Source organism: Microcebus murinus, chromosome 8 (assembly GCF_040939455.1).
Source record: "Microcebus murinus isolate Inina chromosome 8, M.murinus_Inina_mat1.0, whole genome shotgun sequence".
Taxonomy (NCBI): Eukaryota; Metazoa; Chordata; class Mammalia; order Primates; family Cheirogaleidae; genus Microcebus; species Microcebus murinus.
In genome coordinates this window covers 79,376,631-79,404,039 of record NC_134111.1, presented here as the reverse complement: position 1 = coordinate 79,404,039, position 27,409 = coordinate 79,376,631, and the positions used below count along the sequence as shown (strand labels likewise).

General features: G+C 39.8%; 1 protein-coding gene across 1 annotated transcript; it reads left to right on the top strand.

Annotated features, from left to right (window-relative positions):
* The first annotated feature begins 23 nt into the window (after positions 1–23).
* Positions 24–25,737, top strand: MDH1B (malate dehydrogenase 1B). Its single transcript, XM_012738869.3, has 13 exons — positions 24–337; positions 4,267–4,379; positions 6,778–6,912; positions 7,107–7,249; positions 8,617–9,113; positions 10,391–10,532; positions 12,230–12,393; positions 14,620–14,759; positions 15,064–15,115; positions 20,706–20,777; positions 23,150–23,215; positions 24,586–24,651; positions 25,431–25,737. The coding sequence occupies exons 1-13, from the start codon at positions 247–249 to the stop codon at positions 25,481–25,483; spliced, it is 1,734 nt and encodes a 577-aa protein (XP_012594323.1). The 5' UTR covers positions 24–246; the 3' UTR covers positions 25,484–25,737.
* The last annotated feature ends 1,672 nt before the right edge of the window (positions 25,738–27,409 follow it).

Sequence of the window (27,409 nt, the reverse complement as noted above, 5' to 3'; positions counted from 1 at the left end):
TACGGATTCCTTCAGTGGTCAAAAAGAGTACGTTCGTGGTGGTTGCAGAAAGATTTACTCAGAAAGAAGAAAGCGTACCGAGGAGAATCGCTATTTTTCCAAAATACAGAAATAGGTATGGGGGAGACCACAGAGCCTATAAGGGCAAAGTATGATCATGTACCTCAATGTAACCCATTCAGGTCCTAATTTTATAAACACCTAACCTCTCCGGCTGGGAGCCAGACTTCGAAGTGCGCCTGCGCCATGCCCTGGGCTGTGTCGTTGCTGGGATACCGCGACGCCGCGGTCCCCTCCGCTGGGTCTTTTTTGACAATGGCCAAATTCGTGATCGCAGGTGAGTGATCCGGCCTTCTGCCTGCAGATTGTTCAAAATGGCAACAAGCCATGGCCTCTTGGCAGTGATCTTCTTAATTGGCTTCTTTTCTATAATAGCAAGTCCAGCCTCTATACAAACCACCCCATGCTTTCTTATGCATTCATTCAAAGATATTTATTGGACAGTGACCGTGTGCCATACACTGCCGGACACTGGGGATACACATGGGGAGACATATCCCTGCCTTCGAGGAGCTTTCAGTTGCGTGGGGTACGGAAGCCTGTAAACAAGTACTGTTGATGGGCTGTGATTAATGTAATGAGGGAGACATGCACAGGCCTCTGGGAGAATAGACCCCTAATCTGGGTGTTGGGGGTGGGAGAGAGGACACAAGGAACTCACTGGGGGCGGACAGGTGTTACAGGAGCTGAGCTGTGAAGGTATGAGCTGGGGAGGCTATTCCAGACAAAAGTACCCAAGCTAGAAGCCTCGTGGCCTTATGGAAAATCTGGACATAGGGGGAGTGATGGGACCTGGAGCTAGAACAGGAACAGGAGCAGATCCTTGAACCTTATGTGCCCCAAGCAAAAGTGTTTGAACTGTATTTTGAAAGCAGTGAAGAGTCACTGAAAAATTTTAAGCAGGAGAGTAGTCTTAATGGAGTTGCATTGTAGGAAGCCCATCTTGGCAGCAATGGAGGGGAAGAATTGTAAATACTAACTGGCAGCAAGGAGACCACAGAGGAGGCTTTTTATTGCAACAGTCTAGTGCACCTGCTTTCTCCCCTTCTCAGCAAGTTTCTTAAGAGAATAGACTGCTCTTCCACCTCCAGTTCTTTGATCCACTCAATTTAACCTCTACTTCTGCCTGGGTAACAGAAACTGCCCTCACCAAAGTCACTAATGACTTTTATAGAAGCTCTTCAGTGCTTGTCATATTTGACCTCTTTGATGCAATTGAACACAATTGGCATCTACCATTTGCCTAAGAATCTATTTCCTTTGCTTGTTTATTCATTTGGAAGAATATATTTGAGCACTGACTAACTAGATGCTGGGAAGACATTGGAAAACAAAGGTACAGAAAATGTAGCATATGTGACAATGGTGGGGCAGGATTCTATGGGAACAGTGGCAGGGGACCTGACTTAGTCTGGTAAGTGCTTCCCAGAGGAAGAGACTTTAAGCAGATACCTGAAAGATGAGAAAGAGTTACCTAACAGAGAAGAAGTAGAAAAAGGGGGAGCAATTTAAGCACAGGTAGCAGGGAGTGGGGTTAGAGTAAGAACTAGTTTAGTAAAATTGAGAATATAAAATAAACAGAAAACTGAAATAAGTTTAATAGGACTGGAGCAGAGTACAAGGTAGAGAATGTCATAAAATGAGGGCAGACCAGAGGTAGATAATGTAGATTATTGTGAGTCACATTCAGTAGTTTAGACTTAAACCAAAATAATGGAAGGTTTTTAGAAGGGGAGAACATAATATTTGCATTTCTTCTAAGTGTTATATGGCTATAGTATGGGAGAGAAAGGCCAAGAAACCAGTTAGGAGACTGGTGCTATAGTCCAGGAAGGAGTTGGTGGCCTGGCCTAGTGTGGTAGACAGTAGAGATGGAGAGAAGTGAGTGGATTGGAGAGATATTAGGCAGGCAGAATCTGTTGCACTGGATGTCTAGTTGGATGGAGGAGGACAGGTAAGGGAGAAGAAATAGTTAAAAATTATTCCCAAGCAGTGGTTTGGATAACTGGGTAGATTAGGAGGCACTAAAAAAAATTAAGCAGAAGAGTGGGCTTAATACTCTAAATACTCTTAATACTCTTAGATAATTCAGGTAGGTGGACATAAAGAACATAGAAGAGGGAACAGATATGGTAAGGGAGTGGTGACAACATCCATGATAGACCACCTGATTGTTTATAAGACACGTAGAAGGAGATGGAAGGGTATGGGCATCTAGACAAGCAGATAGATCTGAGCTGGAAATACAGATTGCTAGTTGAAACCAAGGGCATAGAAGAGATTGGCCAGGAAGAATACATATACAGAGTATGAAGAGAAGATGCCTCTCAGAATGATACATTTCAGTGGGCTGATAAAGGATAGGAAACTACAAAGCATAGAAAGGAGTGGCCAGAGAAGTAGGAGAAAAATCTAGAAAATGCCCCATCATAGTGTTTAAAAAAAGTGGAAGGGGAAAGCAGTGGCAGATGCAGCCAAGGTTCAAGAAGAAAAGGATCAAAAAGGATCCATTAGATTTAGTGGCATGGAGATCCTTAGTGACCTTCTAAAGAATTATGGAAGAAGCTAGATTGCAGTGGGTGAGAAATAAATGGAAGTAAAGAACTGAAGGTGTCATATGTAGAGAACTCTTTCAAGAAGTTTTTACAGAAAAGGGCATGTGAAAGGTAATATCTAGAGGGGGCATGTGCTTTTTGTTTTTTAGGACAGCAGAAACAAATATTATGAGTATATTTAAATATGATGGAAAGGGACCTTTAGAAACAGAGATAAGATTCTAGAAAGGGGATAATTCATGTGGCAAGGTTGCTTTGAAGACAGAAGAGGATAGGATTCAGAGCATAAGTGGTGGGATTAGATCTAGACAGAAGGTAGGACTTCTCCTCCAATGAAAAGGAGAATGATGAAAGGATGAGTCAAAATGCAGATAGGCATGTAGGCATGATGGTAAGGGGTTGAGGGTTTCCCAACTGATGACTTGTTGCTTGGTTTGGTTTAGCTTTTGTAAGGTAGAAAGCAAGGTTATCTATTGTCTCCTGATAGTACAGAGAAATGTTGGGGATGGGGAAGATTTAGAGGAAGAGAACAAAGTTTGCAATAGTTATTATGGAGAACAGAAGAGAGTGCTGACAAAGGAAACAGAGGGATCTCTATTTGAGGGGCAATTAAGGCTGGTTACTGTAAATTTATAATGGTGCTCCTCTGCTTGGAGAAACATGGGTTTCCTACCAGGTAGGACCCAGGCACAGAAAAAGCAGGTAATTGGGTCCATCCATGGTGAGGGGCTTTTACTGTCTGATTTTCCAGAAGGACAGTGGGGCAAGATAATTTAATATGTCAGTCAGAGAGTGGTTTGAAGTGATGAACCATGGATTTGAGCTAGGCAGGGACACTTATAGACAGGGGGAGGCTGAAAAGGGGTGTTGACTTAAAAGTTTCCATAAGGTTAAGGAACTGGTGACTCGGAGTTACTGAGGAAGCATGCTATAGAGAGGGCTCTGCCCTTGGCCCATGTCTCTCCTACTGTACCTTATCCAATGTGTTGGCTTTAACTTCCTGGGTGCTGATGGTTGCAAAATGTGTGTCTGAAACCCTCCCATGGTGCCTGCCTCTCAGACACATATATCCAGCTACCCATTGGTCATATCCACTTAGATATACTATAGTCACCTTCAACTGCACTTGTCTGAAGTTGAACTTCTCTTCCATGATTTCTCTCTAATGAGGTCAGGATCATCTATCTACCCAAGCCAGAAAATAGAAATTATCCTAGACTCTTCTCTCTCCCTCCCTACAACTCCCTGCAATACATATCAAATCAAAAAGTGATTTTACCACCATTCCTCACCACACTTTACCTTTTAGTGGCTATTAGTGAGTAGTTCATTCTTAGTAGTTCATACTTAATTAATAGTGGTTGGCAGCCTCTTAGAGGAAGTGAGGTCTAGCATAACACGGGAAGAAAAGTAAATATTCAATCATTTTTTTTCCTTTCCACATTTTTTGAGATTCCTATCTATGAAATTTATTTTATTTTTATCAATATAATAAAAATAAGCTTATATCATGGCAGTTTATTCTATAACCTTATATTATAAAATTATATCATAACTATGATTAATTATATGTAATTACATGGTACAAATACTTAGACCTACATAATTTCTGTATGATGAAAGATAACATTGCTAATTTGAACTCTTTTAGGTAAAGCAAATTGTCCATATTATGCTAAAGCAGAACTTCTGGCAGACTATTTACAAAAGAATCTTCCTAATTTTCGGATACATAAAATTACACAACGTCCTGAGGTTTGGGAGGTAAGAAACGTTTATAGTTTGTTAAACTCATACATGCACAAAAATGTGATTAAATTTAACTAAATATTAGCTAGTATATCATATTGGCTTCCATTAATGAATGTCCATGTACTACTCATATTTGAATACTAATGAAATGAGTCCCTATTTATCAATCACAAAACATTGTTTATATTTTTTCTAATACCTAGTAGAACTAATGAGACCCTCACCAGTAAATACAATAAATTTGACTGCCTCCCACCCACCTAAGAATCCAGGTAGCTTGAACTGCACTAGTTAACTTTTCATTCTTCTTCATACTGATTTGTAATGACCTGAGGGACTTGTTTATTGGAAATACTCTTCTTTGTTACTTATATCTCCAGAAACAGACTTTGAGATGGAGATTATGGTGAAGGGGCTTTACTGGGAAGTACTCTTGGAAACAACATCCTGAAAAGGAATGAGGGTGGCAGGGTCAGGCACATGAGGGTGGCAGGGTCAGGTCCATCCTGCATGAACCACTCTAGCTGGCATGTCCTTCCAGGGATACCTCAAATTGAGGCAAAGTAGCTGAGCTTTTGTACTCTCAGCTCATCCAGTCATTAGCTGCAGGCTGCCCCTGGGGAAGGGACTTAAACGTAAGCAAAGCAATTCTCGTTGGCTGAGGTCAATTCCTGGAGAGAGAATTGAGTCAGCCCTGAGTCATCAGCAGCCATACACCTGGTGGCTGAGGGAATGAGTGCCTCCTTATGAAGGGGGAATCTGGACTGTACACAAGAACATTTGTGACAGTCTACCTGCTGTGACATCTGGATCCACATGCTACCTATAATAAGTTCACACCATCTGGTGACAGTTCCTCCAGGAGTCTAGTTGGCATCTTTTTCTGGGGAAACTTCACAAGAGTGAGGATAGTCAAATCAACTACAGTCTACACTGTACCTAGTTTCAGGGCCACACTGACACTCATCACCTCTCTTTTCTGTTATCTATCACAGATTTCCTTCCCTCTGCTGTCTAGCCCTCAGCTAAGTTATCTCATCTGCTGAATTGTTCAGATATTCTCTGATGGGCTCTGTTCCCTGGCCTCTGTTATTTCAGGATTTTCTCATCTCAGATGCCTGGGAGTCCAGGACTACAACAGCCTTAGCCTAGAATGGACAGCCACACTGGGCTTCTCAGCAACACTAGGACCAATCTCACTGGTGCAATCCTTGTCACTTTGGTGAACTTAGTATCCTCTGGGCCCTTTTAGAGAACACGGTTGACCAGTAGGTTTGTTTTCCAGCCTTCCAAGTACCAGCCTTCCATCCACCAGCCTTTTGATCCCTTCTTCTGCTGTCTTCCATAGCAGTTCTTTTATTTAATCACTTTCTCCGAGTTTCCAAGAGCCATTCTAGCAACATGTTGTCACTATGCTCTGAGGCCCCTGCCAGGGTTTACACTCTTGAACTGCAGAAAACTGATTCATACGGATAAGCCCTCCCTTGTCTAACTTTACGTTCCACTCTTGATCAAGCACTCTCGGGGGCTAGTTCTATACATGCCCTCCCAGCTCTTGCCAGGACATCAACCTCCTCTTCGTGGTGCTGCAGGTCCTTTGGGGAAGAGCCCCTTTCCTCCACAGGCCCGGCACTTCAGTGGCCAGGCTGTGCTGTGAGTAGAGGGGCCATGGTGGGATCCTAACTGCAGCACTGCTTGCTTTGAGGTGGGATAAAGGCAGAGAGATCTTCAATATCAGCAAGGGAAATTAGTTTCTAAGATTTTATTTGGAAAGTAGCCTCATTACACATGCCTCTGTTACATGGTTTTAAGGCTACTGCCACATACTTTACCAATAAGAATGTTGCCCTCTGTTCTACTCAAATCTTGTCATTGGAAGGCCTGGTCTACACAAACCAGATAATGATAATTTAAACTTTTTTTTCTATAACTATTCTCAGAAATCCTCAGATAAATTTTAGCTCATTAATTCAGTCTGAGCTATAAACTAGCCCCACAGATTTGAAAAGCAGTATGAAAATGTTTATTGCCCTAAAATATCTCATGTGTAAGAAGAATAGGGCAAAATCAGTGGAATTTTTTTTTAAATCAGTTGAATTGGAACCCCTGGCCTCTCTTTAAGCTAAACATTTATATTCCATTTGTATTCTCCTCAGCAAAAAGAGCAACTTTCAGTACCTTTATTTTGCCAAATGAATTTGAAGAATATTCTTTCTTATTTGATTAATTTGTTACTAACTTATCTCTACTTTCTATATTTACATTTTATAGTATAAATATAACTAAAGTGTATTATGTATACATAGTGGCATTGAAAACAACCTAGTACTTTAGTGTTTGAATTCTAAAGTATTAAATTGAATTTCAGGCAGATTTAATATATGACTTCATTTGGATTATCCTTCAATAGGAGTGGCTAAAAGATGTATGTGAAAATAATAAGTGGAGTCACAAGAATTCCCCCATCATCTGGAGAGAGCTGTTGGACCGTGGAGGAAAGGGTTTGCTTTTGGGAGGATACAACGAGTTCCTAGAGCATGCCCAGGTATATCAATTTACTTGATTTATCTGTTCAATGATCAATTTTTACATTATTTTATTTTTCAGATGTCTTGCTTTCTGAGACATTCTCTCATCTCTTTTTATTCTATTTTGACTTTAAACAAAAACTTTCCATCATAGCCATTGTCAGCTAATTGTCTATTCTCTGATGTTGACTTTCTCTTTCCCAACATTTAGCTCTACTACGGTGTCACGTCTAGCATGACAAGTGACCTGATGATGCTAGTTGCTCAAGAGAATCTGAGCGCACATATAGAAAAAGAGCAGGAGGAGGAAGCCCTGAAAGGTCTCATCAACCCCTTGAAGATCTGGATCACCAGGTGGGATAATCGAACTCCAGGATCCAGGAGATTGGCTTTGTATATTTAGAAAGGACAGTGAGATGGGATTAATTTCCTGATGGAAGAATACCTGAATGTCAGGTTTGAGATTTGTGTGTATATACTTATGTATAGGTATATGTATATATACATGTGTGTGTATGTATGTGTATCTCCTCCAATATAACCAATGAATGTGTTTCAGGTTTTACACATACACACACACACACACACACACTTAATCTAAAGGCAACTTTATAGAATGACTGCTTTGCACAACCTCTCGCTTTTTCCCACTTGCCAGAGCTTTCTCTGTGCAGTCACTCCCTCCCTATAACTCTATTTCCCTCACCTCACTCTTGTTTCTCCTCTTGTTTCTCCTCTTTATTCCTCTTTGCTCCCAGTCTGGGGTACATGAAGTCTTAGTTTTCTCTTTCTCTCTGTCTCTGTCTCTCACTGTCTCTCTCTCTCTCTGTCTCTGCACTGCCTGTCTCTCTCGCTCTCTCCCATCTTCTCTCCTTTCCCCACCTTCTCAGTCTGTCTCTTGCACTGTCCTCTCACTACACTAATGTAGAAACTCATTAAAAATTATTTCTTATGAATTGTGAGACATATTATAATAAACATGCATGACTCGATCCCCCAGATTTAATGCATACCACATCTTTACATATTTTTAAAGGATTAAAATGGTACAAAAACTGTTGAAACCCCCATTGTACCCACCACAAATGCCCCATGCACGCCTGCACTTCCCGCAGGGAGTCATTACATCAGTCCCGTTACATCAGCTCGCAGATGGTAATCACAGCCATAGAAGCCCCAGATACTTACTGACTTGCGGTTACAGGTACACAATACATAGCCTGTGTTGTTCATAGCCATCTTCACAAGGATTTTTCTTTGTAAGAATTTGGAAAAAATAGTCCTTTCCAAAAATGTCATTACTTTGTAGATATGGGTATAAAGTTAAAAAAAAAAAAAGAGAGAAAGCTATGGTTAACTGAAACTTACGTCTTATCTTTTTAAGAGTAAACGTAAACAAGTAATTACAATATTATGATGCAGTTATTTGAAAATGTTGCTTTCTGCACATTGGGAATTCTATTTTATTTGAGAAACCTAATAAACAGATATATTTTTTATTTTACGCTTGTTTTCAGATGGCTAGAGCAAAAGGGTTAAAAGCGAGAATTCTTTTGTTCTACTTTTGATTTCTAGTCTTAAAAATGCCAATGCATCCATCCGTGCGTATGCTTATTTAAAATATTAAATCACCCTATTAATGCACATGCAGAAATATCTATTAAGAATAAATGCTTACAAGGGGTTTAACCATTCATAATCCAGCTTTGCATTTTTACCAGCCCATCTGCTCCCGCCTGCTACAACCTAATCCCCATACTGACCAGCGGTGAAGTGTTTGGGATGCACACGGAAATTAGCATAACTCTCTTTGACAACAAGCAGGCGGAAAGACATCTCAAAGCCCTGGTGATGGAGACCCAGGATCTGGCGTCGCCCGTCCTGCGCAGTGTCTCCATCTGCACGAAGGTGGAGGAGGCCTTCGACCAGGCTGACGTGGTCATCGTGCTGGACGACAGCGCCGAGCACGAGCTGAACTCTTTGGAAGAAAGCCTCCGGAGCAGGGTGCCGCTGTGTAGGCTCTACGGCTACCTGCTGGAGAAAAATGCTCACGGCTCCGTCAGAGTTATTGTGGGAGGAAAAACCTTTGTGAATCTGAAAACGGCTTTGCTTATGAGATACGCCCCAAGCATCGCACGCAATATTATCGCTGTGGCGCTGGGGGTGGAAGGTGAAGCTAAAGCGCTACTGGCCAGAAAAATGAAAACAATCCCCTCATGTGAGTCAACTCCTCTTTATGTTTTTGTTTTGTTTTGAAACAGCACGGTGTCCAGGCAGCAGGGAAGAACACTGTACCCTCTAGAATCATTCCGAGTATCTGGAATAGCAGTACAAAGCAGATACAGAGAACTTAATCGTTTGACTTGACTACTGTAAAGACATTATTTAAAACTGGCTTTCACGACTTTGCCCATCACTGTAAAAATTAGTAGACAAATATTTAATATAATAAGATTTATATTATCTAAGTATAATTTGACACCTCACCCGCTCACCTTGATTTGTTATCTGAGAAGAGTAAAGTCCTTCTAGTGAAGCCAAGTCAGTAGGATGTTCTATTACTTAAAGACAAAGCAATCTTACCTCATACAGGAGAATAGAAAGAACTTAATCTCCACAATAGAAAGTGGTGTGGTCTTATAAGGAAATTAAATTTTTAAGCAAATAAGTTAATAAGTAAATACATAAAATGACTTATTTGCACTCTTCATACAATATTCCTAGAAAATCCACAATTAAATAATCAGATTGAATACCAATCCCTATTTCTCTCTAACCCCTATCTTCTGTTTATCTTCTTAGCATTCATCACTTTGTATAGTAGTTTTTCCTTACCCACTCCTCACCACCCCCAGAACATTGTAAGGATTTGGGTTGATTTGTTTTCTACTTAACCTAGTACCTCACACATAGAATATAATTCATAATTGTTGACTAAGATGCTCCCCAGGGTCCTCTTATTACAACACCCTCATTTTGCAGGAGATAAAATCTGGCTGGAGAGTTAAGTGCTTTGCCCTAATTTCTGTTCTAGTCTAGAATCAGGGCTCCTTGTCAAAATCAAAGTAGATTGAAAGTCTCTCTCTCTCTGTCTCTCTGTCTCTGTCTCTGTCTCTCTCTCTCTCTCTCTCTCTCTCTCTCTCTCTCTCCTCTCACTCCTCTCTCTCTCAATGGCAAGCAAAGTAATAAAGAGAGGATAAACACCAGTAATATATTTTTCAGTGGCATTTTCTTTCAGGGGACATTTCGTTATTCCCTGAATTTAATGATATACCCATACCATTCATAGAGCATTATTAGGGATTGCCAGACCACAGTGATCAGTGAGGTGATCCACACATTTTGTGCTGTTTTAGGAAATGTAAATTTAGATTCACTTTATAGCAAAAGTACCAATCCTAAAACAAGCAAACACATAAACATAAAATCGGCTTCAGGTCATTTTTTATATTAACGTACATTATTATGATTATTTTTAATTTCTATTCTTTATAGACATCAAAGATGTGATAGTTTGGGGTAACATCAGTGGAAATAACTACATTGATCTGAGAAAAACAAAGGTTTACAGATATGAGAGTGCCATTTGGGGGCCTCCTCAATATTCACGCTCTGTTTTAAAGTTGATTTTTGACAGGTACAGTATATTTTTAAGTGAAGTATACTAACAATGTTAAATAAATGTATAATGGTTATAATCTATCAATCATCTCATATTTGCACAAAAATAACTTGCATTGTTTATGCTCATATATGTTTATGCTTTTTATTGAAGAACCAGAAAATTTCACAGAATAGCAACTTGTTAGTCTCCACTCCCAATTTATTTGATTTTGAAATTATGAATTTTTATATTTCTAATCATCTTATAGTTCATATATTCCAAAGGTTATCTCTAAAGCAAGCATATGTAAAGGGAATCTTATTTAACATAAAGACAGAGATATGTATCCAAGCTGAAATAAGTTGAAATATTTTCGAGAAAGAAGAATTAAGATGACAAGCGTGCCAGGCCACGCTAGGTGTTCTGTCCCAGATGAGGCATAATAGAATCCAGAGGTGGCGAGGAGCATGGTCAGGGCCAAGTCGCCTGGGTTGGAATTCTCATTTAGCCACTTATTAACTGTGTGTCTTTAGTAAAGTCACTCAGCCACTCTGTGCTTCTATTTTTTCATCTGCAATGTGGAAATGCTAACAGAGGAAAAGACTTATAGGGTCGTTGGAAAGATGAAATGGATTAATCCAGGTAAAGCACTCAGAGCTATGACTGCCACAGTGAACACTAGCATTACAGGGAGGCAGAGGAGAAATAGGCAGGATGGCCTTTGAAGCATTTTTCTAAACTTTCCAGCACTTTCCAAGTTGCAGCATTTCCTTCCCAGTGCCCCTCGCTTTCCTTCTCTCCCTCAGACCATAGGAACTTCATCCGTGCCTAGGAATGATGTGTCTGAGGTTCACCTTCCTAAAGCATGATTCCTCTGCCTTTGCTCCCTGGGCAGGGCCAGTGTCGTCTAGAGCTGTGTCTTGCTGTCTGTCAACACCTGCTCCAGTCCAGTCATCTATTCCCCCAGTTAAGACGTCATATCATAAAAACATATTTATTTCCCTAATCTCAGCATGAATACAGATTGAGCATCCCTGATCCAAAAGTCCAAAATCCAAAATGCTCCCAAAGCCAAAAATTTTTGAGTGCCAACGTGATGCCACAAGTGGGAAATTCTATACTTGACACTTTCACTTTCTAAAAGATCGGTTTACACAAACTTTGTTTTATGCACAAGATTCATTTAAACAGTTGTATAAAATTACCTTCAGGCTGTGTGTATAGGGTATATAAGCACAAATGAATTTTGTGCTTAGACCTGAGTTCTATCCCAAGATATCTCATTGCATATATGCAAGCATTCCAAAATCTAAAAATATCTGAAACATTTCTGATCCCAAGCATTTTGAATAAGGCATACTCGAACTGTAATTCAATGTTTAATGAAATTATTTTATTTAAAATGAAGGAACCAGGATGTCACTGGTTCCAAGACCGCCTCTACATAGAATAAGTTCTTTTGGGTGGAGGTAATTGTTCCTGTAGTCTTTGTGTTCCATATAGGTGTTATCATGTTTTTAGTTTCACATTTTGGAACTCCCTCTGCTACATTTCATTATTTTTTAATTGACTTTTTATGGAGATGAAGACACTTAAAGAAAGGGCATACGAAGTCATACTTCTATTTGGATTGAGGATATGATTCCTTATACTTAGTTCCATTGACCCAGGGAACATCCTTTTTCATTTCCATTCCTCCATTGTAAAATTGTTTCTTTCTCTCCTTACAGTGAGTGGCTACAAAAAGAATCTGTGGCAATTCTGAGAGACTTGACCTCCACAGGAAAACAATTTAATGGCATTTTGTCTGCACATAGTATATCCACTACACTGAAATACTGGTACCATGGCTCACCGCCTGGGGAGATTGTATCTTTAGGAGTACTGAGTGAAGGTAAATCTAAGTTTTTTGTATCTTGTAATATTTAAAAACCTCCATGTATGCCTTATGCTCCTAAATCTGTGTCCCCATCAGTCTGGCCCCCCCCCCTTTTTTTAAGGAAAGCTCCTTTAAATTTTTAATGCAAAGTGAAAAATGTTGATTAATAACAATCCCATACAGAAATTTAGTTTATAAACAAAAGGAGAATTGATTTTTAATCTAGGCTAAAAGTTTATGTTCTTCTAGCTAAAAACCTATTTTTATTTATTTATTTACTTATTTATTTATTTTTGTTTTAGCATATTATGGGAGTACAAGTGTTAAGGTTACATATATTGCCCATGCCCCCCTCCCCCCTCGAGTAAGAGCTTCAAGTGTGTCCATCCCCTAAATGTTACATATCTTACTCATTGTAGTTGTATATACCCATCCCCTCCTCCCCCCTCAGTCTGGCTCTTAACCATGGTCTATAAGCTGTCTAGACTTTTATAATTTCATAATCATTCAATTGTTCAGTTATTTATTCAGAAATTCAACAGTATTTTGTATGAATGCATTAGAAACACACATAGCAGTTAGACCTGACCTCTGTCTTCAGGAAATCTACAGTAACGGAGAGCCAGATACATAAACAAAATAATATTGTTAAGTTTTCCTTATTATGCCCAGCCAAAAAAGGGAAAGCAAAGTCAATTCTAGGTAGGGAGCAGTAAGAATCAGGACAGGCTTCATAAAGAAGATGACAGTCCAGGAAGCCTGAAAGTATGAGTAGTGTTGCCTGGAAGACAAGTTAGGGGAGAATTCTGGGCCACATGAGGCCACAGGAGCAAAGACATGAAGGCAGGACACAAAGGGGCACATCAGGACAGGACCCAGATCTTAGGGTACCAGGGAGCACTGGGGATGTGGAAAGGTTGCTGTCCATCCACAAATACTAGATGTAAATTTTTATAGCCTTGATATTTTAATCTGTTAAAAACTGTTCAGAACTCTTCTAACATGTTTACAAAACAGGAAAGAGAATAGCTGATGTTCTGTCCTTGGTCAGTTCTATGTAAAGCATCTCTTCCCTATCTCCCTTAACAAATCATTCACTTCCAAAGGTCCTGCTCCAGGCCTCTCACAGAGTTCTAGCCTGTGAAACATTGCCACCTAGATGTCCTGTTGTCCCTTCCATCCAACATACACCAAAGTGAACTCACTGTCTTCCTTCCCAATTGGATCTACCTCTTGTATTCTTTATGTTACCAGTAGAAACCTTCCCATTGTTCCAGTGACTACGGTGCAGGTTAAAAAAATCTCCCCAAATCCCCCAAGTCAAGATTAATCTCTGTCTTTCCTCTATACCGCATAGCATTTTGTTCCTCTATCAGAGAGCATGTGATAGTCCACCTTTTCTTGATACTGTGATTAGTTGCATATGTATCCTCTATGACAATGTGGACACCCTGGGGGCAAGGGCTTTGTCTGGGTCATCTTTCTGCACCTTCATGGGAGCAGCATTTTATACGGTATCTTGTTCAATTAAAGTTAAAGTGCAAAAACGAATACAAAATGACTAGAGGACCTGAAAAGCTCTCTAAGGAAAAGTCTTTTAGATCCTGGTTTCTTGACTATCCTCAATTTTTTGCCCTAATGACAACATTTTTGATGTGTAGAATGACAGGAATAATTTTCTCATGTGATTGAGGCACCACAAAAGGGGAGCGACTTTGAATGGTGCTCAGCTAGTAATAAATATTGTTGATCTTCTTATTTAGAGCACATCCAGATGGGGAACTGGGAGCTTCAAGGAAATAAGCAAATTTTCTGTCCTGCCTCACTTTCCCTTCCCAGTCCTTCACACCCTGGCTGTGTGACTGCCATAGCAGGCAAGAAGAGTGGAAGGCCAGATGGACAAATGGCTTAGGCTCATGGGCTGTGTAGCGATCAAGGACAAGCTATGGCACTGGCAAAAGGAATACAGACAAGGTTCAGAAGAGAAAGATAGCATTAGCCCCTGGACATAAGAGAGATGCAGAAAGGAGAATTGTCAGGACACATATAGGTGCTCAATCAATATTTCTAGAGTGAGTGTTTCAGTCTTCCTTGGAGAATAATTCCCAGAAATTTAGATCCATCATTATTTTTCAGAATTGTGTATTATGTCTGTCCTTTTTGACAATGCTTAATTTCACAGGAAGGATTTATTTTTCTGAGTTCTTGTGTTTTGCTTTGCTTTGCATTTGCTTATTGCAGGCCAGTTTGGTATTCCAGAAGGGATTGTCTTTTCTATGCCTGTGAAATTTGAGAATGGAACTTGGGTGGTTCTTACAGATCTCAAAAATGTAGAAATAAGTGAAAAAATAATGAACAGAATGACAAGCGATCTAATTCAGGTAATGTCAGAATAGATATAAGGGAACTGACTTTGGTAATGCCCTTAAACTGATTGGCCCTAGGCCAAGACATACATTGGTTTTCTGTGGGCTCAATTTGCATCTTATTCCTAAAAATAATGAAGCAATAAAACTTTGAAGAAATCAGCAGAAGAATGCTACTCATTTGATTATATAATTTCTGGTATGTTAAAAATATGTGTTGGTTACCTAAAAATCAAGAATCAAAGTGTTTTCCTATTGAAGAATAGTAAGTTAGTAATTGTGGTTATTTAATTCTCTGATTATAAATTTTTTTTAACAGGAGGAACTTGTTGCTCTTGGAGACGTGATAAAGTTTCAGCCATACACATCAGGTAATCTCTTAGATGTGGTGTTTTATTGGACTGCTGTTAAAAGAGTAGTAAAGCATTTTTTATAACTGAGTCACTATTAATACGTATAACTCCAATCCATATTTCATTATTTCTAAACTAAATTAATGACAAAATAAATTGCTAAGTTCAATGTATCCTTTGAAATAAAAGATCTCATAAGAATGCTAAAGAAAACACATCTTAAGAACCCTATGATCTTATAAATTTTGTGTGTGCCTTATTTATTAGTTTCCTAGGACTACCATACAAATTTCCACAAACTGGGTTGCTTAAATCTACAGAAATTTATTCGCTCCCAGTTTAGGAGACTAGAACACCTGAATCAAGGTGCTGGCCGTGCTCCCTGTGAGAGCTCTAGGGAAGAATCCTAACTTGACTCTTTGAGCTTCTGGCGGCAGTGCTTGCATTCCTGGCATGTAGATGCATCACTCCAATCTCTGCTTCCCCTTCCCGTGTCTGTCTTCTCTCTGTGTGTCTATATATCCAAATTTCACTCTCTTTATGAAAATACCAGTCATTGCATTTAGGTCCCGCCCTAACCCAGTATGACCCCATCTTTAATTAATTATATCTGCAAAAACTCTATTTCCCAATAAGGTCACATGCACAGGTACGGGGCATTAGGACTTCAACATATCTTTTTAGGAACACAATTCAACTCACAACACCATATTTACTTTTAGATAATTTTATTAAAAAAAGCAATAAATTTCAATAAGTTTATTTTCTTATGGGTATTTTCTCTCATCATAAACTCATATGGAAGGGCTGTCATCTTTCTTTCTTGTCTTTGCCTTAAATAAAATCACATCTTAAATTTGGAAATAGACATGTATAAATAAATAAATTTATTTATGCAAAGAGCTTCCATCAAGTATCTTTGGGAGCCCAATATTCCTTCCTTCCACTAATATTTATTGAGTGGCAACAATAAGCCAGTGCTAGGAGCTGGAAACACAGGGGTAAATAAAACAGACCTGATCATGCCCTCTTGGAGCCTGCAGTCCATCATCGGGCTGCACATTATACAGATGCCTACAATTGTGGTGTGTCAGAGGAATGAGAGGTACAGGGTGCTGTGCTGTGAGAGCTTATGCCTGAGGCAAGAAAGTATATGTCAGCTTGTTTGGGAAAACTGGAAAAAGCTCATGTGGCAGATGCCTGAAGAGATGGAGATGAGAGAGAGAGAGCCATGAGGAGTAGATGTGAGAGCTACAGAGGCTTCTGGATGCACAGGAAACTGATCAGGTGTGTTTCAAAAACAGACTTGAACAAGGCAAGACTGTTTGCAGAAAGACTGGTGTCAGAAGGGTAGTGCAGGCCGGGCGCGGTGGCTCACGCCTGTAATCCTAGCACTCTGGGAGGCCGAGGCGGGTGGATTGCTCAAGGTCAGGAGTTCGAAACCAGCCTGAGCGAGACCCCGTCTCTACTAAAAATAGAAATAAATTAATTGACCAACTAAAAATATATATACAAAAAATTAGCCGGGCATGGTGGCGCATGCCTGTAGTCCCAGCTACTCGGGAGGCTGAGGCAGGAGGATTGCTTGAGCCAGGAGTTTGAGGTTGCTGTGAGCTAGGCTGATGCCACGGCACTCACTCTAGCCTGGGCAACAAAGTGAGACTCTGTCTCAAAAACAAAACAAAAAAAAACAACAAAAAAAAAGAAGGGTAGTGCAATGGTGGGTACAGCTGAAACTAGAGGCAGCAGAAATTTGGGAGATATTTAGCAGGTGGAATTATCAAGACTTCATGATGTGTGGGCTCTCAGGAATCCCAGACTTCTGGTTGAGCAACTGAGTGGATTTACTGATAGGAGGACAAATGGTAAAAGAACATGATTTCATTATTTGAGAAAGAGAGATAAAATATGAGAATGTGCTGTGTGTGTGTGTGTGTGTGTGTGTGTGTGTGTGTGTGTGTGTTAAATGGGAGAGAAAGAGGTGTAGTGCCTTAGTAGAGGAAGAATGAGATTAGTTTCTTACATTTTGATTCTGAAATACCTGTGGGGTATCTAAAATGGAAATGTCACATGGAGAACTGCATACTTCCTGGGGCTCGGAAAGATCTGGATTTCAGTTGTCAAACTGGGAGTTGTCACTTCATAAATAGAAATGAAGCCATGAGCATGATGGAAATTATCTAGAGAAGAAGTGAGAAACAAAGGCCTTGGGGAGCTTGGCCTGTAATAGGTAGAACAGGAGCAGCCAGAGAGATAGGATGAGCCCTGGAAATGTGATATCGTGAAAGACCCAGGCAGAGGTGTTTTAAGAACAAGGGCTGGCCTGCACTGTCGGGCTGCTGGCTCATCAAATAAAATGAGGCCTGAAAAGTACCCAATGGGTGTATGACATAGGTCATCCATGACTTTGGTGAGAGAAATTTTGTGAACTGGAGAGGGCAGAAGTGAGACCAGGGTGGAAAGGGAGGCCCCTCACCTTAGGAGCCACAGTGTCACCATGGAGCTGGTGTGCTTAGTGCCGTGGGCCCGAGGAATATGCCACGTGCCATGAGTGGTAGGGAGGGCCCTGTCAGGACTTTCAAAGCTTGGATGAAGGGCTTGGACAGAAGGGCTTTGTGGAGGAGGTGACATCCAAACTGAGTCATGGGAGAAAGAAGGGCCAGGTGGGGGCATGTGCAGTAAATGAGAGGTTTGTTCCATTCAGAGGGAGTGACATATGCAAAGGCACAGGCGTAAGAAAGAGCCTGTGGAGAACTGCCAGTTCATTTATTCATTTTATTCAGAAAATAGAGTTCAAGGTGAGGACTGTCAGGAGGAAGGGAAGTAAGCAGGGCCTTTGATAAAACCAATGAAGGATTCCAGGGCAGGAGAGGGACAGGAGTAGGTTCTACTCTTAGGATGATCACTCTGTAATGGGAAGAATGAATTGGAAAGGGGGGTGGGGACAAGAAGCACCAAGACCAGTTCTGTGGCAGGTAGAGGAATGATGAGTCCCTTACCAAAGCAGTGGTCACAGGGATGTAGGGAAGGAGCTATATTCAAAAGAGATACAATTGGCAGAACTTGACCAATCCGAGATCGAGGATAAGAGGGAGCTCAAGGGAGTCAGGAATCTCCCAGTGTTTTTGACATCTGGACATAGGGTGGTGTCCTTATCTGAGGCAGAACATTCCAAACAGTAGGCCACACGTGGGTTGGAGTGTGGTGCTCTTGACCTCCTCAGCCCTGGGGGGCAGAGTCCGGAGCAGCTGGAGGCTCAGGCTGGTTGCCTCTGTTGTCCTTGTCATTTACTGGTGTGCTGAATCACGAAAAAGATTGATAAGGTGCAGTTATGGTAAGGAATATAGGAGAAGGAGCAGAATTTCAAGAAGCAAAGTGTTTGGTGGGTGCTGGACACATATTTCTGGAACTGAGAAGGAGAGAGATCTGAGCTGGAAAGAAGGAAACAGAGTCACCAGCAACTAGGAAGAATTAGAAGAAAGTGCTAACCATGGTGACCTCCTGGAGGAGGACCTGAGTGGCTGGGGAAGGAAAATTTCTGCATTGTGTGGTCTCTCATGCCTTTGGATTTTGTTCCATGTGCATGATTTACATAGTCAACAATATAAAGAGGTGGTTAGATAGACATTTGGATGGACACATGTTAATGTTTAACTGCCATCAGAGCAGGAGAGAGTGAAGATAAGAGTGAGGAAAAGGGTTCCCAAGACAGCAGTGGAACTGGAGCACAGGATCAACTTCAAACTGAAGGTGTCTTTGCTGCCGAGGCTAGAAGGAAGGGGAGAAGGTGGTGGGTGCAGATGCACGTAAGGGTGTGGGACGGGGAAGCAGGAACCAAATAGGCAGCAGGACCAGGTCCTGAGGGTCAAAGACTAGGGGGCAGATTGGGTTTCTAAGGAAGGAAGTGAAGGCGTGAAATACAGTTGTATGCCACATAACCACGTTTCGGTCAATGGTGTACTGCATAGGCGACAGTGGTCCCATAAGTTGGTAATGGAGCTGAAATATTCCTATCGCCTAGTGACATCTCAACGATCCTGTAAGTATACACAAATACTTACCATTATACTACAGTTGCCTGCAGTATTCAGTACAGTAACACACTGTGCATGTTTGTAGCCTAGAAGCAATCGGCTATACCCTATGGCCTAGGTGTGTAGCAGACTGCACTACGTTTGTGTAAGCAACTCTAGGATGTTCGCACATCATGAAATCGCCTAATGACGCATTTCTCAGAACGTGTCCTGTGATTAATCCATGCATAATTGATAAGTGCAAGGGAGAAAAATGGCATGGGGAAAGCATAGAATTTCCTTCAGGGCTGATGGCTCAGTAGAAGTCACACACCTTGAATTTGTAGTGACTCCAATGTAGAGTTGTGTGATTCCGTGCAAAGTTGTCCAGCTGCCTGGATGCACGAGTGGAACCTAGGTGCATGACTTGCAGTAAACTCCAAAGCATTTAAGTGTACTGCCACCACCTGCAATTAGAATAAAAATAACACTACACTGTATTCCAACAAAATGCTGAGTTTTTCCATGTTGACTTTATTTAGAATATCAATTATTTCCCAAAAGTGATGATTTTTCTCATATTTGTGTCCTTGCTTTACCAGTGCCTTAAATAGGTGCAAAGGTGATTTTGGTCATCAATATTGAATATGAGAATGGAAAATGAGTACAGTTTTGTTATTCAACTTTGATTTGGAAAAGAAAGAGATGAGGCAAGGAAACCCTGGGTAACTGCAAGAAAGCAGACAAAATGATAGCCTATGGGAGTCTAGATTGGATAAAGAAGGAGGTAATAAATAGAAGTAAAATTTAAAAGCCCAGGCAGGGGTGATATTGAAAGTATTTAACAACCAATATGGCATAGATTCCAACCAATTAAAACAGTTGATGCCTTTTAGAATGGACTAACTGGTAAAAAGAAACTGGCAAGGGACAGGGGGGCCACTGGTCCAAACCAGAGAGGGTTGAGTGAGGTCAAAGTCTGGGCAGTGGGAGGAAGGGCAGAGAGATCTAGAGACAGAGAGCTTGTGGGAAGATGTTGGGGGTTGGGAATTTGAGGAGGTTCTGGCTGATAGCCAACTCACCAGGAAGGGGCCAAACCGAGCAAGCCAATGTGGCAGGAAGGAGGAGGATGTGGGCACAGAGGGATGTAGAGAACATGAACTCTTTTATTCTCAGAAATTAGAGGCCCTCTGTGTGGATTCCTACAATTGACAGAGCTCCAAGCAGTCATTCTAAAATCTACTCCCATTGACTGGTCATTAGTTCTAAATTTCCCATGTATACTTGCATTATAGAGAGTTTTGTGGAAGAAAATGACTCAATTTTATGGTGTGTTTTTGTTAGCAAAAGTTAAGGCATATGTGTCTATATTAACATACATATTTGATTGATCTTGACTCTGTTACTTTTGGATCTTTGGAACAGTTTTCACACCCTTCCAGGGATTCCAAAATCAAAGCATTGAAAATAATCAACAGCTTTGTACCCTCTTACAGTTTGGAGATCTCTGCTTTTTAACATATCAGTGAGATGATTCATGTCTGAAGTTTGTTAAATCTCTTCAATTAATTCAATATTTAATTCCTGACTTTTAGAAATTGAACTAGCCAAAAGAAGTGAAAAGATCTCCTCATCCACCACAGATGACAACCAGGAAGAACAAGGTGGTAGGTACTCTCCATTGAAAACAATGCCCTTTTTATCCAAGCATTAACACTAAATTTCAAGGAAAGACATTTGATGGCCCACTAGCCATAAAGTGGGAGGTAAGTCATTTATCACCTTTATCTTATCCTCAAAAATAAGATCATATTTAAAATCTGCTTAAATGCTTAGAAGGAATTACCAGGTATTAATTGAACACCTTCTATCTACTGGTCACTGTGAGAGACACTGGGGGACACAATGGGGAAGTTATGGCCACATAGACTGTCTGGAGGAAAAGGAACCATGAGAATATGAAAAGGTAAATGTCAATACACATGTTAAATATCTTAATAAAACATGGCAAGACAGGTCAAAAGGAAGGAAAATATATAATAAGTAATCTAAAAATGAAAAGGAAAAATCCTTATAACACATAAAGGAGGAAATTTAATCATATCTTGAAATCTAGTTGGGACTCTAGATGGCTAGAGATAAACAAATAAACATTTATTTATTCAGAAACTGTGCTAGTTCAGTCATGCAAGATGAGAAAGTTCTAGAGATCTGCTGTATAGCAGTGTGTATATATTTAACAGTGCTGTATTGTATGCTTAAAAATTTAAGATGGTAGATTTCATATCATATGCCACAAGGAAAGAAAGAAAGAGGGAAAGAAAGAAGGAAAGAAGGAGGAAAAAAGAGAAAGAAACTGTCCTAAGTGCTTAGGATCTAAAAATAAATCAAACATGGTTCCTGTCCTCAAAAGTACTCACTGTCTAGCATGGGAAATAGCAAACCAAAGAGAAAATTACCCCACTGAAAGATGTCTTAGTCCATTCGGGCTGCTATAACAAAAATCCCACAAACTGGTGGCTTATAAACAACAGAAATTTACTTCTCACAGTTTTGGAGGCTGGAAAGTCCAAAATCAAGGTGCCAGCAGATTCAGTGTCTGGTGAGGGCCTGTTTCCTGGTTCATAGATGGTGTCTTCTTCCTGTGTCCTCACATGGTGGGAAAGAATGAACTAGATCCCTCAGGCCTCTTTTATAAGGGAACTGATCCCAATCATGAGGGATCTACTCTCATGATCTAATTATTTCCTAGATGCCCTACTTCTTAATTAAATCACATTAGGGTTTAGGTTTCAGCATATGAATTTGGGGTGGAGAAGCTATAAACTTCAGACTCTAGCAAAAGAGGTAAGTGCTATTACAGAGAGAGCACCAGAGAATAATGGGACCACATGACCACATGACCACATGGGGGTCTCCTAGACATAGACTTGGAGTGTTAGGAAAGACTTTCTTGAGGAGATGACGTGGGAGCTAGGTCTAGAAGGATGAGTAGGAATTATTCATGTAATTTAGTGAAAAGAAGGTGTGTAAGGGAAGGGGTGGGTTGGAAGGAGATTGTGAAAAGTATCCCACCACAGGGAAAAGAACATGGGCAAAGGAGGCATTTCAGGGGATGAAGGCATGACCATAAGTACAAATCTGGGGCAATATAAAGTTGTAATGAAAAGACAGTAAGTAGGGTAGCTGAACGAGAGCAGAGGATACAGAAAGGGTGAGTAGCTAAGATGGCCCCTGTCTACCTGGGAAGGTGGGTAGGGGCCATCTGTTGTTCGGCTGAATACTTAGTTAACAGTGTGACTGGTGGATGGGAGATGGGGACAAAGCATGAACTAGATGGGGTCAGGCTTAGAGGACTAATCTGGCTGTATCAGGAGCCCTGCAAAGGACCATTGAGCAGCCCAATCACTGTCCAGAGGAACATGATGAACTCAGTCCTAGTGAGAATAGATCTCTTAAGAGGCTAATTAAAATTTTAGGTTCTTTGACCCCCCTACTGAGTCATACACTTAGGCAGACTAAAGAACTTTAGTAGTGATAAAATAGAGAAAATGGGATTCATATCAGGTTGTTTGGAGGACCATTTGTTGAATGAACATTAGAATCAAATATAACTTCTTACAGTGCTTTCCATATTGTGGAAAATATTTCCATAACTTTAGGTGGATTGTTAAAAAAATGGTTCATGAAATCACTAGAATTTATCACTAGCATTTTTCTCATTGAAATAGAATAACATTGGCAAGAAAAGAGTAAGAAGACTGGGTTGTTTCCCAATGAACTAGAATAAAATCGAATAGAAAAATATCAGTGAAAAGAAAAGAGTAAGTAAGAATAGATTAAGAAAGCATAAGTATTATTTCATGTAACTTTTTGTTTCATTTATATGCACACAAATGCACCACCTGGGCTATAGTGTAAAATGTATTTTTTACTGTGGGTCATGACCAACCAAATTTCAAAAATATTGACTTAGAACATCTCACAGGTTGTTGGTTATATTCTAAACCCAACATGTTCTATTTAATTTTTGTTTCAGGACGTAAAAATAGCATTTTTTCTGATACAGTGACAGATGAAGAAAAAGATCTAGGGTTGTCAGATGGTAAGTCGGTGGTATTCTAAAAACTTCTATCGTGTCCGTAGTCCTGATTCACGCTATGAATTCCAAAGAATGATGCTGTTGTGGTCAGAAGAACACAGTCCAGTAAATGAAGTAATTTTTCAATAACTCTGCTTCTTTTTTTCAAAAACGCTTTGAAAGAGGATGAAAATGTCAACAAATTTTTTTAAATGTAAAAACTGCTTCCATGTCATATCACTTCAAACTCTCCCCAAAATACTCCAACCTCAGCTCTAGCTCCTTGTGTCTCATCCTTCCCACCTTTCCCTTTTCTTCTCAAATTTTCACTACAAATCTCAAAATAGCCAATATGGCAAGACAGGATCTTCATCAGGAGGCGGGTGAGAGGAAGAGACTGAGACAGCCAACTTGGAATTCCCTTTAACAGGGAAAATCTGGGAATTTTTGTCAAAGGGTCAACTGTATATATATATCCCTTGAACAACATGGGTTTGAACTGCACAGGTCCACTTGTATATGGATTTTCTTCTGCCTCTGCCATCCCTGAGAGAGCAAGACCAACCCCTCCTCTCCTTCTCCTCCTCAGCCTACTCAATATGAAGATGATGAGGATGAAGATTTTATGATGATCCACTTCAACTTAATAAATAATAATATATTTTCTCTTCCTTAGGATTTTAATAATATTTTTCCCTCTAGCTTACTTTATTATAAGAATACAGTATGTAATACATATAACATTATGAAATATGTGTTAATCAGCTGTTTGTTACCAATAAGGCTTCTGGTCAACAGCAGGCTATTAGTAGTTAAATTTGGGGGGAGTTGAAAGTGATATGCATATTCTTGACTGCACAGGGGATCAGCATTCCTAACCCCCATGTTGTTTAAGGGTCAATTGCGTATATATATGCATATATATATATATATATATATATAATGTGAATACTTGCAAATATTTATGTAGAGGATTATATATATTTTCTAATCTGCCTATACAAATCATGTATCAAAAAAATAATAATTTAGTTTTCATTTGTACCACTTCTTCACCTGAAACTCTCTAAATAGAAGGAAGCTAGCAAGCACTGAAAAGTTGCCCGGTGATTAATATTAATAATGTCAGAGGGCAAGGCTTCCTAGGGCGGTTGGTTGAAAGATGCTCCACTGAGCCATTTGGCTGGACATCTGCTTACTCATATTGCCCCTCGGGCCATAGACAAGCCACTTTCATGGGTTGAGATCCCATATAAAAGTGGTCTAGCATCTTGCAACTCCTAAGGGGCATTCAGAGAAACTTCAGAATGGGTGGAACAAGAAAAGAAAATGAGAATACCTGCAAAAATCACGCTTGAAATACTAAAAGCTATTACTTTCTCTATTTGTTGCAGTAGAGTTTTTAGATATGATCCCTCAAACCACGTCTGAAAAGCCAGTGAATCAAGAGTCCGTAAATGGTAGGTGTTCGACAAAATGTTAATGAGTATTTTCTTATTCTACAAATGGAACTTGGTAGCAGAGGATTGAGGTTCCTGTTCTTTTCAGATCCTCCCCACCACTCATATCCCTTGCTTGCCTTCTGTCCTGGAACCTAGCTTCCCACTTTTATAACTAAGGCTCTGACAGTGAGAACCAAATCCGTCCTTCTAAATGAATCTAAGTAAGGAAATGGACACAAATAATCTGCACATCCAGATTTCAAAAGTATATAACTGAGTCAAAAACAAGGCTGAGGTAGATTTCTTTGTCGTTGACCAAACAGGATATTCACCCAAGCCTCTACACCTTTATTTAAATGTTCAATAAAATGAACACAATCCAGAGCACCTTTCATTCTGAAAAGGTACAGTATGTTGGGCTCTGGAATGGACCCATTACAGGGAAGTAGAATTGGTGTATAGAAGAGAAGCAAGGCCAAGAAAGGAAACAGAGCTGATGGTATAGCTACAATTAGAATGACAAGCAAAAGAGCCCGAAGAGACTACACACAGAAGTAGCTTAAGGTCAGGAAAGAAGCCAGAATTAGTTTTGCTCTATGAAAATACCTAACAAAAGTCTTACGATTTTATCTCCCCATAGAACCCCTCTCACGCAGGCACTTTATCAACTACTGAATCATGAATACAAGAATCCAGTAACAGGAGGAAGGAGGGAGCAAAACAAAAGCTAATAAAAATATATGTTCCTAATGCATTTTTAAAATAGTTACGTCTTTTCATTTCTCTTCATTTTACAGATTTTGAAAGCCTAACTATGGAATCCTCACAGATCAAATTAGACGGAATGTAAAATTATCTGATAGTATAATAAATATAGAAAGAATGTATATGAATGTCTATATTTAGGGAAGAATAATTTGAAAGATTGATATCATTCTTAGATTAAATTACATTAGGCAATTAAATAACAGTGACAACACAAAAGTCAGAGTTCATTTTGTTACCTATATGCACTCATGTTTGTTCATTAATAATTGTATTTTCTTAGAAATATTTCAGTGTCAATTGCTATTTTTAATCTACATTAAAATAGAGTCATCAGTCATTGTGTCTTTGCCCATACATCACTCTGAGAGAACCTGCTTCCTCCCACTGGCAAGACCTAAGACACAAGCCTTGGTGGCCGCGTTTGCTCAAATGTCCTCACTTCAATTGACTTGGCCAAATAGATGCATTGTACTTAAGGAAAACCAATCATATTCTCTCTCTCTCTCTCTCTCTCTCTCTCTCTATATATATATATATATATATATATATATATATATATATATATATATATCTTTCAAAATTTCAACTGAGACAAATAAATAAAAGTTGGTATTTGAGTCAGTTTAATTGTAGTGAGCAAGAGAAGACCACAGAGTTCTGCTTGCAAGGTCTTCAGAGCTGGTCAAGTTCACCACCTTCATAAGACCCAGCCACATACTGTTTTTCCTTGGATTTGCTTGGTTTAAGTGCACAATAATCACACTTTTTGTTTAGCTTAGATTGACTAGGTTTCAGCTTCTTGACACCAGATATGGCCTGAATAAACTGAATTTTGAAAGAAAAGTATAATATTTTTACTATATAATTGCATGGTTTAAGTAAAAATTACAGAGTCTTTTATTAAAGCAGTAGTAGTCAAATCAATATGCTCCTATATTTTCCAGCTAATAGGATCCTTTACAAATGCCAATTAGGAACTTTTCAAAGCCCAAGCGTCATGTTAAAAGCTGCTGATATCTGTGCTTTCTTTAGATAAGATACAAATTACTTTCTGAAAATTGAAGGAAATTTCAGATGCTTCTACATTGCTTCTACACCGTTATAATGAAGTGGATAATTTCAAAACCGTGACTGACTTTTGCTTGTTTCCAAAGTCAACACTTCATTTGATGATATGGTGAAGAAAGCTTAATGTCTATGTTAAGGACATTGGTTTTGTGCCCTAATCCTGCCACTTCCACTGCCTCTCCTTGTGGATCCTCAGCCAGAGGAATGTCATCACAAGAGACAATAGTTAGATGAGAAATGAAGCGGTGCTCTATACATAGCTGGGCACATGGCAGTTGGCCCTCAGTATGCAGGGCTTCTTGATGACATGATTGAGCTAGATTGGAAGCTCTCGTTCAGACCAAGAAGCCCAAGCAAAGCTTCCTGCTCCATACCCCTTGAATTAGTTATGTGAATCACTTACCACCCAGAACCAGGTAGAAAAGCTGGAACAGAGAATACAACCACAAACACACATCACATTTCAATGTACTGCCTCTGCCCCTTGGTGATATTGTTCCCATGGGTGTCAAGCTCTGAACAATGAGATAAAAAGCTGCTTCTCTGATTGGGGACATCTAGGAAGTGGCTAGAGTGAGACCTAGACAGAGTTTTCTCCCCTTTAGGGATACATTCAGCTCCATCCCCAGGAGTCCGTACTTCCTATAATAGCATGAACATGAACTATTGTATGTTTGGGCTACTCTAGGATGACCATGATGCTCTAGAATAGACTCCCATAGGAAAATAGAACAAACTGATTTCAATCACTATATCTTCTATCACACACTTGTCCCAAATTATATAAGCATGGAATTACACTGGGATGAAAGTATTAGCATTTGATACTTACTTAAAAATAATGATGGTGCTGCTTCAAAAGTATTTTTCAGGGAGATATTTTTTTTCAGCTGATGCACTAGCTCTCACAGTAGCCTGTCATGTTTAGTGGACCAACTTG

Bases quoted from the DNA above. Each gene is read 5' to 3' on its own strand.
- MDH1B (XM_012738869.3), top strand. From the start codon at position 247: ATGCCCTGGGCTGTGTCGTTGCTGGGATACCGCGACGCCGCGGTCCCC. The intron at 4,380-6,777 runs GTAAGAAACGTT...ATCCTTCAATAG, and splicing joins AACGTCCTGAGGTTTGGGAG to GAGTGGCTAAAAGATGTATG. The intron at 6,913-7,106 runs GTATATCAATTT...CCCAACATTTAG, and splicing joins AGTTCCTAGAGCATGCCCAG to CTCTACTACGGTGTCACGTC.